General features: G+C 40.4%; 1 protein-coding gene across 1 annotated transcript; it reads right to left on the bottom strand.

The window, feature by feature from the left end:
* Positions 1–5,186: 5,186 nt before the first annotated feature.
* LOC117521283 (CDK5 and ABL1 enzyme substrate 1-like) lies at positions 5,187–14,196 on the bottom strand. Its single transcript, XM_034182606.1, is given in 9 exon segments — positions 5,187–5,203; positions 7,445–7,522; positions 7,525–7,649; positions 7,732–7,838; positions 12,123–12,226; positions 12,382–12,507; positions 12,510–12,537; positions 13,537–13,825; positions 13,856–14,196. Coding segments are annotated over 8 exon segments (777 nt in total). The 5' UTR covers positions 13,729–13,825; positions 13,856–14,196.
* Positions 14,197–15,128: the final 932 nt, after the last annotated feature.

The raw sequence follows: 15,128 nt of genomic DNA, 5'->3' as shown, positions 1-15,128 counted from the left end.
CATTTCCTTTCTGTCCAGAGTGCATCTCTACCTCTCTAGACTAGTCTCAGCATGCGCTCTATTCTCACAACAGATCAGTGTCATCTGCAAACATTATAGTCCATGGAGACTCCCGTATGATCTTGAAGACCTGTCTATCACCATTGTAAATACGAAAGGGTTCAGAGCCCATCCCTGATGTAGTCCCACGTCCACCTTAAATGTATCATTCATTCCTACTCATTTGCTGTCACATGGTCCTTGTGCATATCCTACCCACTCTCACATACTTCTGACACTCTAGACTTCCTCCTATAATACCGCTGCTCTTCTCTTAGTACCTTGTCATAAACTTTCTGTAAATCCACAAACACACAAGGCCTTCTTAATACTTCAACAGCAATCTTAGAGCAAACGTCATCTGTAGCGCTCTCTTGGCATAAAACCATATTGCTGCTCACAGATCTTCACTCTTTCAAAGCAGAGGTTCCACTACTTTTGTGTAACTTCATCCTGTGGCTGATCAGCTTTGCCTTTGTATTTACTGCAGCTCTGCACACATCACCCTTATTCTTAAAAATGAGAACCAGTACACTTTTCCACTCATCAGGCACCCTCTCACTTTCCAAAATTTTATTAAACAATCTGGTTAAAGCCACACTACCATCTCTGCTAAACATTTCCATACCTCTAGTGTGGTATACCATCTGGACCAACAGCCTTTCCATTTTCCTGCCCTGACTTCATCCTTACTAATCTGCTGCACTTCTTGATTGATTCTCTCCATCATCCAGCCTTCTCTCGTCTTCATTATTCAGCTCCTCAAAGTACTCCCTCCACCTTCTCAACGCACTCTCTTGCTTGTTAGCACATTTCAGTCTCCATCCTTTATCAATTCAACCTGCTGCATAGAATTTCCTACTTGGTCCTTCTGTCTGGCCAATCACTACAAGTCCTTTTCTCCTTCCTTTGTGTTAAGCATCACGTACCTCTCACTATATACCCTTCCTTACCCCTGCCACGTCCTTGTTCTCCACTTTCATCATCTCTGCCTATACCAATTCTTTTTTTCACCAACATTGCCACCAAGTCTCCTTGTCTTCTTTCCTCTGTCCACATCAGACACAGTACCATCCCATCACCCTGACATCTGCAATAGTCCTCTAGCTGTCCAAAACCACTTCATCTCCATCCAATGCCTGTCTCATCTGCTCTCTGAGTTTTACACGACAGTCTTCCTCCTTCAGCTTCCACCATTTGCTCCTTAGTTCCATTCTCACTCTTCCTCACATCTAAAGTCATCCAACCACCATCTGATGTTTTCTGGTTATGCTCTCCCCTGCCACCACCTTATAGTTTACATTGTCTTCAGGTTGCATTTCCTACATAGAATGTAGTCAAACTAAGTGCTGTGCTGCTACTCCTCCTAAAAATAAGTATTCACAACAACCACTTCCATCCTTTTTTGCCCTCTCATTCCTCTTGATACCAATCTACCCATTACTTCCTCATCACTTCTGTTCCATTTGTAATGCAGACGATAACAGAATATTTACAGAGGAATCCTCTAAATGATGATAGAAGCACCAGATTTGGCACAAATACTGCTTAGATATTACTCTTTAGAAAAAACGATTTGTCACTTGACTTTTCAATAGGCAGCCAGGTAGGGGTCAATTGAACAATTCCATTAACGGGGTAACATACAGTAGTGTTCAGAATAGTAGTGCTATGTGACTAAAAAGACTAATCCAGGTTTTGAGTATATGTCTTATTGCTACATGGGAAACAAGGTACCAGTAGATCAGTAGATTCTCACAAATCCAACAAGGACCAAGCATTCATGATATGCACACTCTTAAGGATATGAAATTGGGCTATTAGTAAAAAAAAAAAAAAGTAGAAAAGGGGGGTTCACAATAATAGTAGTGTGGCATTCAGTCAGTGAGTTCGTCAATTTTGTGGAACAAACAGGTGTGAATCCGGTGTCCCCTATTTAAGACGAAGCCAGCACCTGTTGAACATGCTTTTCTCTTTGAAAGCCTGAGGAAAATGGATGTTCAAGACATTGTTTAGAAGAACAGCGTAGTTGATATAAAAAAAAAAATGATTGGAGAGGGGAAAACTTATACGCAGGTGCAAAACATTATAGGCTGCTCATCTACAAGGATCTCCAATGCTTTAAAATGGAAAAAAAAAAAAAAAAAACAGACACATGGAAGAAAACGGAAAACCATCAAAATGGATAGAAGAATAACCAGAATGGCAAAGGCTCACCCACTGATCAGCTCCAGGATGAGCAAGACAGTCTGGAGTTACCTGTAAGTGCTGTGACTGTTAGAAGACGCCTGTGTGAAGCTAATTTATTTGCAAGAATCCCCCACAAAGTCCCTCTGTTAAATAAAAGACATGCAGAAGAGGTTACAATTCGCCAAAGAACACATCAACTGGCCCTAAAGAGAAATGGAGGAATATTTTGTGGACTGATGAGAGTAAAATTGTTCTTTTTGGGTCCAAGGGCCGCAGTTTGTGAGATGACCCCCAAACTCTGAATTCAAGCCACAGTTCACAGTGACGACAGTGAAGCATGGTGGTGCAAGCATCATGATATGGGCATGTTCTTCTACGTGGTGCTGGGCCTATATATCGCATACCAGGTATCATGGATCAATTTGGATATGTCAGAATACTTGAAGAGGTCATGTTGCCTTATGCTGAAGAGGACATGCCCTTGAATAGGGTGTTCAACAAGACAATGACCCCAAGCACAATAGTAAACGAGGCAAAATCTTGGTTCCAAACCAACAAATTAATGCCTCGCAAATGTGAAGAAATCATGAAAAACTGTGGTTATACAAGTAAATACTAGTTAGTGATTCACAGGATTGCTAAAAAGCAGTTTGAACATAATAGTTTTGAGTTTGTAGCGTCAACAGCAGATGCTACTATTATTGTGAACACCCCCTTTCTACTTTTTTTTGTTTGTTTTTTTACTAATAGCCCAATTTCATAGCCTTAAGAGTGTGCATATCATGAATGCTTGGTCTTGTTGGAATTGTGGGAATCTACTGAATCTACTGGTACCTTGTTTCCCATGTAACAATAAGAAATATACTCAAAACCTGTATTAATCTTTTTAGTCACATAGCACTACTATTATTCTGAACACTACTGTATGTCATATGTATCCAGTGACATGTTACCCTGTAACATAACTAAGCATGACAGATGGTGAAAACTATTCCTTTTTAGAACCCTATTAAAGTAAATAATTTGCATCACTTCTTACCAAAATTGGAGCAACTTTTGACCCCTGTACAAACTGAAATTGTCCTTTGACACCATCCTTGCTGTTTTTACCATATAACTTCATATCATCCATCATAGGTAGTTCAAACTATACCTTTCTGGAATATTTATAATCAAGACAAATGTTAGAGCTTTCAGTATGATTAGATCATCTTTTAATTTTGACCCTGTGTAATTCTTCAATTGACCCCTACCTGGCTACCTATTGAAAGTTGCCAGTCAGTTTCTCAAGAGTAAAGTCTGAGTATTTGTACCAAATTTGGTGTTCCTATCACCATTTGCAGTATTTATTTGCTGCGCTATCGCCAGCATGCTCACTGAAGTCTGAGCCTGTCCTTAATTTTGGTTTAAAAAAAATTGCAACTTATTGGTTGAGTTAATCAGGCTTTAAAAAGGAAGTTTGCATCATGTGTCATGCTTAGTTCATGTTATAGAATAATCTGCTGCAGTAATAAGCCAACAGAGCACATATATATACATATACATATATATATATATAGCAACCTGCATTAAAGGAGAAATGCAGTTTTTAACAACCTGGACCTCATTTCTTGTGTAAAATATGGTCATTTATTACCAATATAAGTTTGGTGTCATTAGGAGTACACGGTTCAGACGTGTTTTTCTTCTTCTACTAAGGTGGATTATAACTTTTTGTGTTACACAGTGCCAACTACTGTACAGGAGAGACCTAGCAGCCTATGTGTCTCAGATTTAAAATGGCTCTTTTCAGCCAAATCTGTGGTGCTGTGACATGTCAATCATCTGGGGTGTCCAATCAGATTTCAAGGTGGTCCAGTGACACCCAGCTCAAACATGTGACATTTCCTGTTTAACTGTAGACTCAAAATTTGGCACTTCCTGTTTGTGTGAACTTGTCATTGAGTTCCCGTGGCATTCTATGAGATCTCGTCTGTCAATCCAGGAAGTATTTGACATTTCCTTTTTCACTGTGGACTAAAAATTTGGCACTTCGTGTTTGGGACTCTGTACCAGGAGCGTCACTTCGCGCTGCTGCGCGTCACTTCGCTCGTATAATATTGCAAATCTGGTTTTCATTTTCTCAAAAAAAAAAAAAAAAAAATCAAAACTGGGTCAGTTTTCTTTTTTGTTGCAAAAGTCAAGAAACAAACAAGTTTGTGCACAGTGCATTGCATGTTGTATATTCTTTGCCTTACGATGGGAAATTTAAGCAGTCTTTAACATGCACTTTGAATAAATTAAGTCTCCAAATGTAGTTGCACAAAGAAATCTGTACAAATGCTTCGGCTGAAGAAATGCTGACAAAGATGATTTGATTAAACAGGTGAAGCAGTTTATTACAAACGTACACAGATAATACGCATCACTGCCCGCGAGTTCGTCCTCACGCAGTGATTAGTGTGCAACTCTCAGCCAAATCTTTTGAGCTCACGTTACTTCTCTGTTCTCGCTACAATGTAGTCGTTTTATGATCGTTTCACTGAAATTCAATGAACACATTCAGCAGAGTTGAAGACAGTTTTCAGGTAGTCCTCTCAATACTCAGTGGTACTGCAAGACTACATCTAGAAATGTTTGCATGAGAGGAAAAGATACTTGCCAATTAAACAACTAGGTTTCATATTAAACACTAATTCTGTTTAATTCATGATGTCATGTTGATCCTTGTTGGACATAGTTTTCTCCCCTCGAGGTGCAGCATAAAGGTTTCACCTGGGACAGTGTCTGCACTTCAGCAGTGTGGATTATTACTGGCATAGAGCAGTTTCCCAAATCCAGAGTCTTCAGAACTACACTCCAGGCCCAATATGGCACCACAAATGTGCCAGCAATACACTCTAACATAGAGCACAGGAGATTCAACGTGGGTCTCGTCTCCATAAGTCCATAGCAAGCTTTTGATTGATTACAAAAAGTTAATAGAACACTTCAGCTACAGTGAAAAATAGAAAATGCAATCTGATCTGTAAGCACACGTATACAGATTTATCGTGCAGATATTACAAAATTATAACTAAATGACATGTGCGGCGCTTATGAACAAGGCTTATTTTTCAAGGTTGGTTCCAAAGCTCATTTAAAAGTCTGAAAAATGTCTTGCAATATTAAATTACTTGCAAAACACATGAATTACTCTGAGGAATAACAGTCCAGCCCAAACAGCCCCTCAAAGGGCCAGGTTTAAAATTTTACCAAGGGTGAGAAACAACCAAAATCCATGAGAAAAATGAAAAATTAAGCATTGCTTGCTTTAACTGAGAAAATGTTCACCATCACAATAATGACTTTAAAAAAAAAAGCTTTTAAACAACTCTCTTAAACAACAAGAGGTCTAAAATACACAAAGCAAAGCAAACAACAACAAAAAAAAAACTTGTTTGCAGACGACAACGTTTTTTCACTCACGTTTAGCAAAATGTGTAGTAATGAAGAAATGTCACTTTGGCAGAATTTAAGTCAGAGTGTGTTGCAGGAAAGTAATGAAAAGCTGTTGATGGTTAGCGGGGCGGGAGTGTTATAGGAGGTTGGAAAGGAACAGCAGATCAGAGAACACTGCGCTTGTCGTCCCCCTGATGGGTCACTAATGCTAGGACGTTTGCAGGAGGCGTCTGTAGTGGGGCATGATCTCGTGTTCAGGAAGGGTGCAAGTTGAACCTCCAACGCCACCAAGACGGGGAACTCGAATGCTATCAGTTCTCTGCGGTTCACCCTGAACGCTCCTCCAGTTTCTATTACAGAAAAAAAAAGGTGGGGGGGGGGGGGGGGTGAATTACCGTAAGCCAGATCTGTGAGAAATGATTCAGATGTCACAAACTGAATAACATTTTGCAGCTAACACATTCCATAGATGTAGCAAATTATTTAAAGAGTTCCTTAATTGCTACGACACCCACCAAAAAACACTGTGTTTCACTGTGGACTCATAATTTCGCACTTCCTGTTTGGGACCTCCATGTACCATGAGTGAGCTTCCTCTTTGCAGCACCTCTCAGCTCCAGCAGGTTGGATGGGGAGCGTCGGTGCACAGCCATTTTCAGTTGTCCTGAAGCCATTCCTTTGATAACTTGGCTGTGTGTTTAGGGTCATTGTCCTGCTGAAAGATGAACCGTCGCTCCAGTCTGAGGTCAAGAGTGCTCTGGAGCAGGTTTCCATCCAGGGTGTCTCTGTACATTGCTGCATTCATCTTTCCTGCTGCTGAAAAACATCCCCACAGCATGATGCTGCCACTACCATGCTTACTGTAAGGATGGTGCCTGGTTTTGTCCAAACGTGCTCCTGGCATCCATACAGGCCTGATTGGTGGATTGTCCTTCTGGAAGGTTCTTCTCGTTACACAGAGGAATGCTGGAGCTCTGACAGAGTGACCATCGTGGTTCTTGGTCACCTCACTGGCTAAGGCCCTTCTCCCTCAATACCTCAGTTTAGATGGACGGCCAGCTCTAGGAAGAGTCCTGGTGGATCCTAAATTCTTCTATTATGGATGATGGAGGCCACTGTGGTCACTGGGACCTTCAAGACAATCCTGTCTCAGAGGTCTACAGATAATTCCTTGACTCATTGCTTGGTTTGTGCTCTGACATGCACTGACAACTGTGGGATCTTATATGTAGATAGGTGTGTGTCTTTCCAAATCATGTCCAATCAACTGAATTTATCCCAGGTGGACTCCAATTAAGCTGTTGAAACATCTCAAGGAAACAGGATGCACCAGAGCTCAATTTGAGCTTCATGGCAAAGACTGAATATTTATGTACATGTGATTTATCAGCTTTTTTATTTTTAATGAATTTGCAAGTCTCCAAAACCTTTTCATATTGTCATTATGGGGTATTGATGCAGAATTTTGTGGGGAAAAAAATCTTAATTATTTTGGAATGAGGCTATAACATAAAATGTGTAAAAGTAAGTGCTGTGATACTTTCTGGATGTATTTTTTAAGATGTTTGAGGATCAACTTTTCACTCAAGCAAAAAAATGAATGTAAATCACCTCGCATTATTTATTTATAATGCAAATTGCCATGTTAGAAAGCAAAAGCTAACAGGCTAATTAACGTTTCAGTCAACTTCCTTCTGACTCATTTGTTCATTATTAGTAGCAATGCTGTAATAGAGCTACAAAAATGTCAAGCCTTTTGATTTTTTGGATTCTGATTGCAGGTGAGGAAACTTACATCTACAGGAGTTGACTTCGTGTTTCTTGAGATCGCCACCAATCTTGGCTGCCAGAAGGACACACGCTCCGGCACACGCTTGCGGTTCTGCTTGTTGAGTTTGCCGTGCAGAACGAGTTTTTCAAAGTAGACAAAAGCCATGGCCACTGTGGGCTCCTCGAAGCCGCACTCGTCCTGGGCCAACTTTCTTATCTCCCGCTTCAAGCTGCAGCGAGAAGGACGGAAGGAGTGAGGAGGCAACAGAAAGGTGGATTATCTTTAGCATGTGACAAACCGCTTGGCTGTACCTCCTGATCTTGCTGAGCGTCAGTCTTATGTGGGGGAATTTCTCCTTGAAAGTTTCATTCATGTCCTTCTTGAGGTCAGAGGGCTTGACGTATTCGATGACTGTAGTCTGAAAGGGAAAGGCAGAGGCAAAGTCAGAACGAGTGCACGCTTCAGCTCTGAGCAATCTCACTGGATTCTAATGTCACCACAAGGCTTTACAGATGCTATCTAAGCATCTTAAGAACCAAAAAGACACAGAACATATTTAACTATTAAAAGAGCTGCCTCAGTTAAAGTAAAGTAATGGTTACTATTTAACCGTTTTGTTGTTTTTTTTAAAATAAATGGTAAATTTGCCTTTACAGTCTTGAAAATGCAAATTCTGCTTGTATCAAACTATTCTAGGGGGGAAAAAAAAACCCAAAACAAAATGGGGATAAAAGACCCTGAAGTCTTTTGGACAAAGAGTAATTTTGATGAAACATGGGATTAAGTGGTATTAAATACATTTCTATGTTGTAGGTGCTCCAGTTGCTTTTTTTTTGTTTGTTTGTTTACTTGTTTCTTCGTGGTCACCACAGCAGATCCAGCACAGATCCGCATTGGGCACAGGTTTTGCGCCGGATGCCCTTCTAGACATGATTCCAGTTTTACCAGAACAATAATCACACACAGCCCTGGTCCTCCATCAAAGTACTAACTAGGACCCACTCTGCTTAGCTTCTGAGATCTGACAGGACAGAGCATGTCAATTTCTATGCATTTGCCTGAAATTGTCTAATCTCTGTGGGGAACCAGAGGGATTCAGTCAGAAAGTCCAACTTATAGTGGACAGTCACCCAAGTAATGCATGCACCAAGTTTCAGAAAAAATTATATTAACAGATTTCTGTAATAAACTGAATAGTTTAAAAAAAAAAGGGGGGGAGGGGGGAGTTGCCTTTTTTTGCAGGCCTAGAAGGATTCAATGAGAGTCCAACTCAGGGCTTCCCTTGAAAAAGAGGTTTTTAATCTCAATGGGACTTCCCTGGTAAAATAAAGGTTAAGAAAGAACTTGCCACAACCATACAAGCACCCAATGATTGTTTGTACCAAACTTTTAACCACAAGTCCAAACAGGCACCCAAGGAATGTTCCCACCAAATTTCAGAAAATCATAGAATTAGTCCTTTTGGTTTTAACATTAATTCCTTGATGGGTGACTCAGATATAAACCCAACAAGAAAAAAAGATACAGTTTATTAAAATTATAGGGTGATCCAAAAAACAAAATAAACAAACACCCCCCCCCCCCAAAAAAAACAAACAAAAACAGAACCCCTAAAAATTGTAATCAATCCTACAAAGGATTTATTAGAAGACATAACTTCAGTCTGTATACAATCATTCCCCAAAGTTCAGTTATCTTGATCACTTTGCATAAAAGTCATGTTCTTCAAAATTATCTTCCAAATGGTATGATTTGTTGCGTGAAATAGGTCTCCAGGCAAAATGCATTTTCCTTGGTTGACCAGACATGTTGGGAAGAACGATTGCGCCAATCATCTCCCAATATGTCTTGATACTACCTAACACAAATAATGGAAAATTAGATCTGATAAACTGACGGCTTGTATTTACAGCCAAACACTAAACGGGGGGAAAAAAAAGACAAAAAAAAAAAAAAAAAAAGCTCCCTTATGTGTGTTTTGCTCGACTTTGACTTTGGGAACTGCTGAAAAGTTGAGAATTTACATGTCACATTGTTGTAATAATACAAAAACCAATGTTTGTGAGATGCTGGAGGAAGAATGTTTTTTGGGGGGGTAGGGTTTCACTTGGCCGTTTTGACTGAATGTTTCAACTATGTTGGTTCTTGTTGTGTGTTCTGCCCGTCTGCGTAACAAAACCAAAGTGTAGTAAAGAATGTGGGCGAGAAGCTGGTTCTGATTTTATCCTCTTGGAAAAAGAGATAAAAGAAGAAGAAGAAAAAAATAGAACAGCTAATACACACGTTAGTATTTACAGTGAAACGGCCGATCAGCTGTTGCTGCGCAAGACTGAAGCGCGTTGGTCCGAGTCTCTGAGGGAAGACCGACGTCTGACCTTGCTGATTAAAAGGACCACTGGCTTCTTTCAAAATAAACTGATAAAACACAGGAGGCTGAGTTCATACAAAACCAACAAGGAAGACAATGTGTCCAGTGTGTTCATACAATATAACCAGTCTGCAAGTCTGTTGAACTGCCGAATTTCCAGACAAGTTTTCTTATCCAGATATAAAATGTATATATGTGTGTTTGTGTTGTTTGTGTATTATCAAGTGAAGTATCACGTGTGTGTGGCTAAGTGTTATGCATTCTCACTTATCGTTGAACAAAACTGGAGTCCCGTCGATTTTGTACTCGACTAATTGTCTACAGGGTTTAAAGAGGTGTACTTGTGACTGGAGAACTCTCCCTGGTCCTAAGCTCCCTTGGGTAAGGGTCCTGTTAGATATGTAAGTGTTATCTATTATTGTGTTATTTTGTTTTCTTTGCCATTTGTTTGGTATTAAGTAATTATTTTACTTAAATGATTATATTCTTAGTTTGACATACTTTTAGTCTGTTATTTGTTTGGATGTGCAAATGTCAAACTGGGTTGAACCGGTGTTTCCAACCAAAATGGTCCCTCCTAAAAATCGGTTCCACCCTGCCTTAACTGCGCTTGCGTCATTTATGTGCATCAGCCGCGGGTTCTCGTTTCTGCTTAAACTGCACTCACAGTCATCATCTGTCTCAGCAACAGATATCTGAAGCTTTTGTACAACAATCATTTCCACTAAATTCAGCATTACTTCATATGAAAGACAGTAAGAGATCAGAGCGCCACATAGCCAGAGGAGCTGCTCCTGCGGCGTTCACTGTGCTCCGTCATTTTCAAACTTAGTAGTGACTCACTGATTATCACCTCGTTTCTGCTTAAAACAGACTAGAATGATTTAAGAGGTTTTACTTTGTCATCTGATGGCCAATAATCACATTAATCGCTTTGAGTGGAGAGAGTCCGTCTCAGACGTGCTGCTCTGGTGGCGCAGTGAAGGCAGGGTGGACGAATTCTTAGGGGGGGACCGTTCAGTCTGCAACACCGGTTTTACCACTCAGAACAGAGATTCAGGTTACAATATAAATCATATCCCGTTATCATTCGGGTTATGGGCAGGACCTCCCCTGAATGCCCATGGGGGCCAATAAGGGAAGGATTTTGCAAAATAAGGTCCGCATTTGTTATGCCCATGTTGTGCTTTCTAAAAACTGTTTCTGAACGGATGGATCCCCTGCGTGAGAGAAGTTCTTCAGAATCCAGGCCTGTTTTTCCACTGTGACTTTGAATATATTTAAAAGAGCAAAATAGTTTGATTTTGTACTTTGTGAGGTACAGTATGACAGTAAGAAGCAGGGGAGGTGTAACAGTCCTTTGACCATTCACAAGAAAAATTATTCTGTCATTTACAGTGAGGCAAATAAGTATTTGATCCACTGTCGATTTTGCAAGTTTTCCCAACTACTAAGAATGGAGAGGTCTGTAATTTTTATCATTCAACTGTGAGAGACAGAATCTATACAAAAAAAAAAAAAAAAAAAAACGCCTTTTCACCAAGCTGCTTGCCTGTTGTCCTGTAGCCCATCCCAGCCTTGTGCAGGACTACAATTCTGTCCCTGGTGTCCTTAGACAGCTCTTTGGTCTTGGCTATGGTGGACAGGTTGGAGTGTGATTGATTGAGTGTGTGAACAGGTGTCTTTTATACGGGTAACAAGTTTAAACAGGTGCAATTAATACAGGTAAAGAGTGCAGAATAAGAGGGCTTCTTAAAGAAAAATTAACAGGTCTGTGAGAGCCAGAATTCTTGCTGGTTGGTAGGTGATCAGATACTTATTTTATGCAATAAAATGCAAATTAAGTATTTAAAAATCATACAGTGTGATTTTCTGGATTTTTTTTTTTTAGATTTTGTCTCTCACAGTTGAAGTGTACGTATGATAAAAATTACAGACCTCTCCATTCTTGTAGGTGGAAAAACTTGCAAAAATCGACAGTGGACCAAATATTTATTTGCCTCATTGTATGTGGACATATATACCTCAAACAACCCTAAAATCTGACTGTTGTACTCCCAGGGTTTACCTATGGTGTAAGTGTTAAGTGTGTATGTTGTGCTGTTACTTAGTGTCCACACATACACAGCGCATAGATGCAGGCATGAAGACATAATGTCCTCTATATTTTATACAAAGTGGTGGGACATAATGTAAAAAAATAGTGCTTCTTTGGATTGGGGGGGGGGGGGGGGCTCTATCTCAGCGAGTTAAAGTTTTCGATCTACATGTTTCCACTCTGCTGTGAAAAGGGCTGTTGTTGTGGTGTTGGAAACAGCTGGAGGACTTTCTCACCATGTAGGAGGGAAATATGAGAACTCTCTTGTGTTTTCCACAAGGCCACTGAGGGTCATCCAGCAGATTGGGGTCATACTCGCGAAAGTCCCCCAGATCATTCCCTGCCGTCGTCACAAACAAAAGCCACAAGTTACCATCTGCACAACTCCTTTTCAGTAAAAATGAACCTAAAAAACAACGCCGACAGCAGAGAGCGAGCGCTCAAAACGCCGGCAGAGCGGTGACGAATAAATGAGCGCGGTGTCGGTGCACTAACCCGTGTCCAGGCTGCTCTGGTTGCTGTTGGCTCTGCCCAAACTCAGGCTGCGGTGGCTGGTGTTCCGACACTGAGTGAAGGACGAGGTGGAGTCGATGGTGTTCCTGCGACCGCCCAGCACGTTGTGGGATAGAGGAACTGTGTGTAGGACACAGTCTGCAGACACAGGGGAGTTAGGCCGTCCGCCATTTACACGCGAGCCCGCAAACATCTCACACTTCCAGTTATAATGCACATTAAACCAGTGTGTGCTAAAAAAAATGAAACTCTTCTTTCCCACATGCACGGAGACGTGCTTATCCCTACGACCGGTTAACAAGTTAGTCATTTTCTACCCTCATTACAAGAATGCAGAGCCGAATTCAGCAGGGAGCGCCGCTCACGCTGGGAGGCCTTGTTGCATTTGGGATCTGATCACAACATCATGGAGAACATCTGCACCATGATCCCTCTTAATATTTCAATTACAAAAAAGGGGAGACCGACTTAGAGTTGATTCATTTCTTCAACATTTTCAGTGACTTCCTGTTAAACACGCAGTGTTTTTGTATTTGGTCACATGACTTCAAAACAAAACCTGTTTTAATGTATCTTTTATAGTGAAATGTGACTGAGTTTCTGCTGCACATCAAAGTCCTACAATTCTCCAACTGTGGAAAAAAACCCCAACAACGATCCACTTTGCTATTAAATTTAGGCCTGAAATAGTTTTGAACTTTTTTACACCTCAACATTTTCCTTTGATAGAGGTTATTAAAGATGTGATTCACCAGCAGCTGTTTGTAAAACCCAACTAATTTTAATGAAACTTAATGGAAGAGGGGGCATGGGCCAAGTAAGTACACAAACCATTTTGGTGGCGATCCACAACAATGACCTTGATTCCAACTTGTTCTTCGATTCAGACTCCGTTGATCCTAAATACAAGATCAAAGGAATCGGGATCTAATTTTAGCTATCGGGATCAGAGGTGAACATGTGGGATCTCAGCCCATCTACAGGTGTACTTTGGTCTAGAATAGATTCAGATGGACAGTTTTTTCAGAAAGAGTGGGGTGCTGGCAGAGGTCTGCGCTGTAACTAACCCTCATGGTTAATGTTGTTGTCAGATATAACCCCTCCTAATCCACATGCACACGTCTGCCGGGCTCTCACCTTTCCATCAGCTCCTAATTCCACCCCCTCCAGGCCGATCACCATCTCTTTGGCATTGACGCTGCCCGACGGGTGTCGCTGACGCCCCCCTTCCGGTTTTAGATCCCTGCTGAAAATAATAGCTTTAGAACTTTCTCCGTCTGAACCGTTGCCGTCAGCATCACAGATCAGACCTTCATTGATCTGCTTCATGGCATGGCCTTATTTTACTATTTGCTCTTGGCTCTGGGTAGATTTCAGGGGAATCAGATATAAAGTGCGCCCTTGGGAGGAAAGCAAACTATGGTTCCTCGCACGTCTCCTACTGTGGGAGAATTACAGGAGGTCAAAGGCTTGAAGAGTGGGCGGAGCCAAAAGTGAAGGACCCTCCACTCAGGAGATTCTAAATAGGCCAAAATATTTGTTGTATTTAATGTCTGCTGCTGAGAACAAACAAACCATGACAATTGTGCAAATTTAAAATCTTTACTTCTTGAGCCAGAAAAGCGAATATCGCAGAAATTTGCACTTTCGAAAAATTTAGAAATGAAGACAACCTCACTGTGACAATCCTGTCTTAACTTTGGTGCAAAATTATTGTCAAGATGCAAAATGTTTATTTTGGCAACAAGGGAACACTTTCAGAAAATGAAAAATTACCATGGTAATGGCCAAAATCCATTCATCACCCAGATCTCAGTAACCTCTGAGGTGGCCAGAGAACCCAGAAAGTTTATTTGATCCAATCGAACAAGTTTCCTGAAAGTAAATAAAATTCCTTGATCGTATTCCTCACTGTATCTTAGTAACCACGAGTCGTTAATTTCAACGTTAATTGAAAAAAAAAATGGGGGGGGTGGTGGCTTTTGTAAAATTTTTAAAATCTATAGCCTTTTCCGCCATTTTTGGTAAGGTAACACTGACTCTTGTCATATTTACCTCCACCAAGAAAGTTGTCTGTCTGAACAGCCTGGAGCCCATAATTTTCATATATCTTTAGGAATTTTTTTTTTTTACTGAAGATCCATATCCTGATAGGCAAGAATCAGTTAAATTTTCAAGGTCAAAGTCAGGAACAATCCCTATCTTTGTCATTGAACGAATTTTAAAAATTCATACCTCTGTCAAAAAAGATCAAATTCCTTTCATATGTGAGCGTGTTATGTAGGATGGTATGCTTTATCAAAGTTTGATCTGGATCTGATCCAGATTACAGATTTTGTGGCCATTTAAATTTAACATTGAAACCCCCATTTAATGTATATTTTACATTATATCTTAATCAAACGTGCCCCAATTAGTCATATTTGAAAGTGAGGTGCAGACTGACACTATCACCTGACAACGTTTGATCTGGATCTGATCTGGATTGTGGATTTTGTGGACATTTGAATTTATTATTGAAAAGCCCATTTGATGTACATTTTGCATTATATCTCAATCAAAAGTTCCTCAATCACTCTCATTTGTGACGCTGAGGTACAAACTGGCACTCTCAATGAACAGACTAAGTTTGAGCTGCATCTGATCCATATTGTGGATTTAGTGGATATTTGATAACACTGAAAAGTCCTTTTGATCTATATTTTGTATTATAGTTTAACTTATGAAAA

This window comes from Thalassophryne amazonica, chromosome 12 (genome assembly GCF_902500255.1).
Source record: "Thalassophryne amazonica chromosome 12, fThaAma1.1, whole genome shotgun sequence".
Taxonomy (NCBI): Eukaryota; Metazoa; Chordata; class Actinopteri; order Batrachoidiformes; family Batrachoididae; genus Thalassophryne; species Thalassophryne amazonica.
Note: the sequence above shows the minus strand (reverse complement) of the source record. Positions and strands in the feature narration are given on the sequence as shown.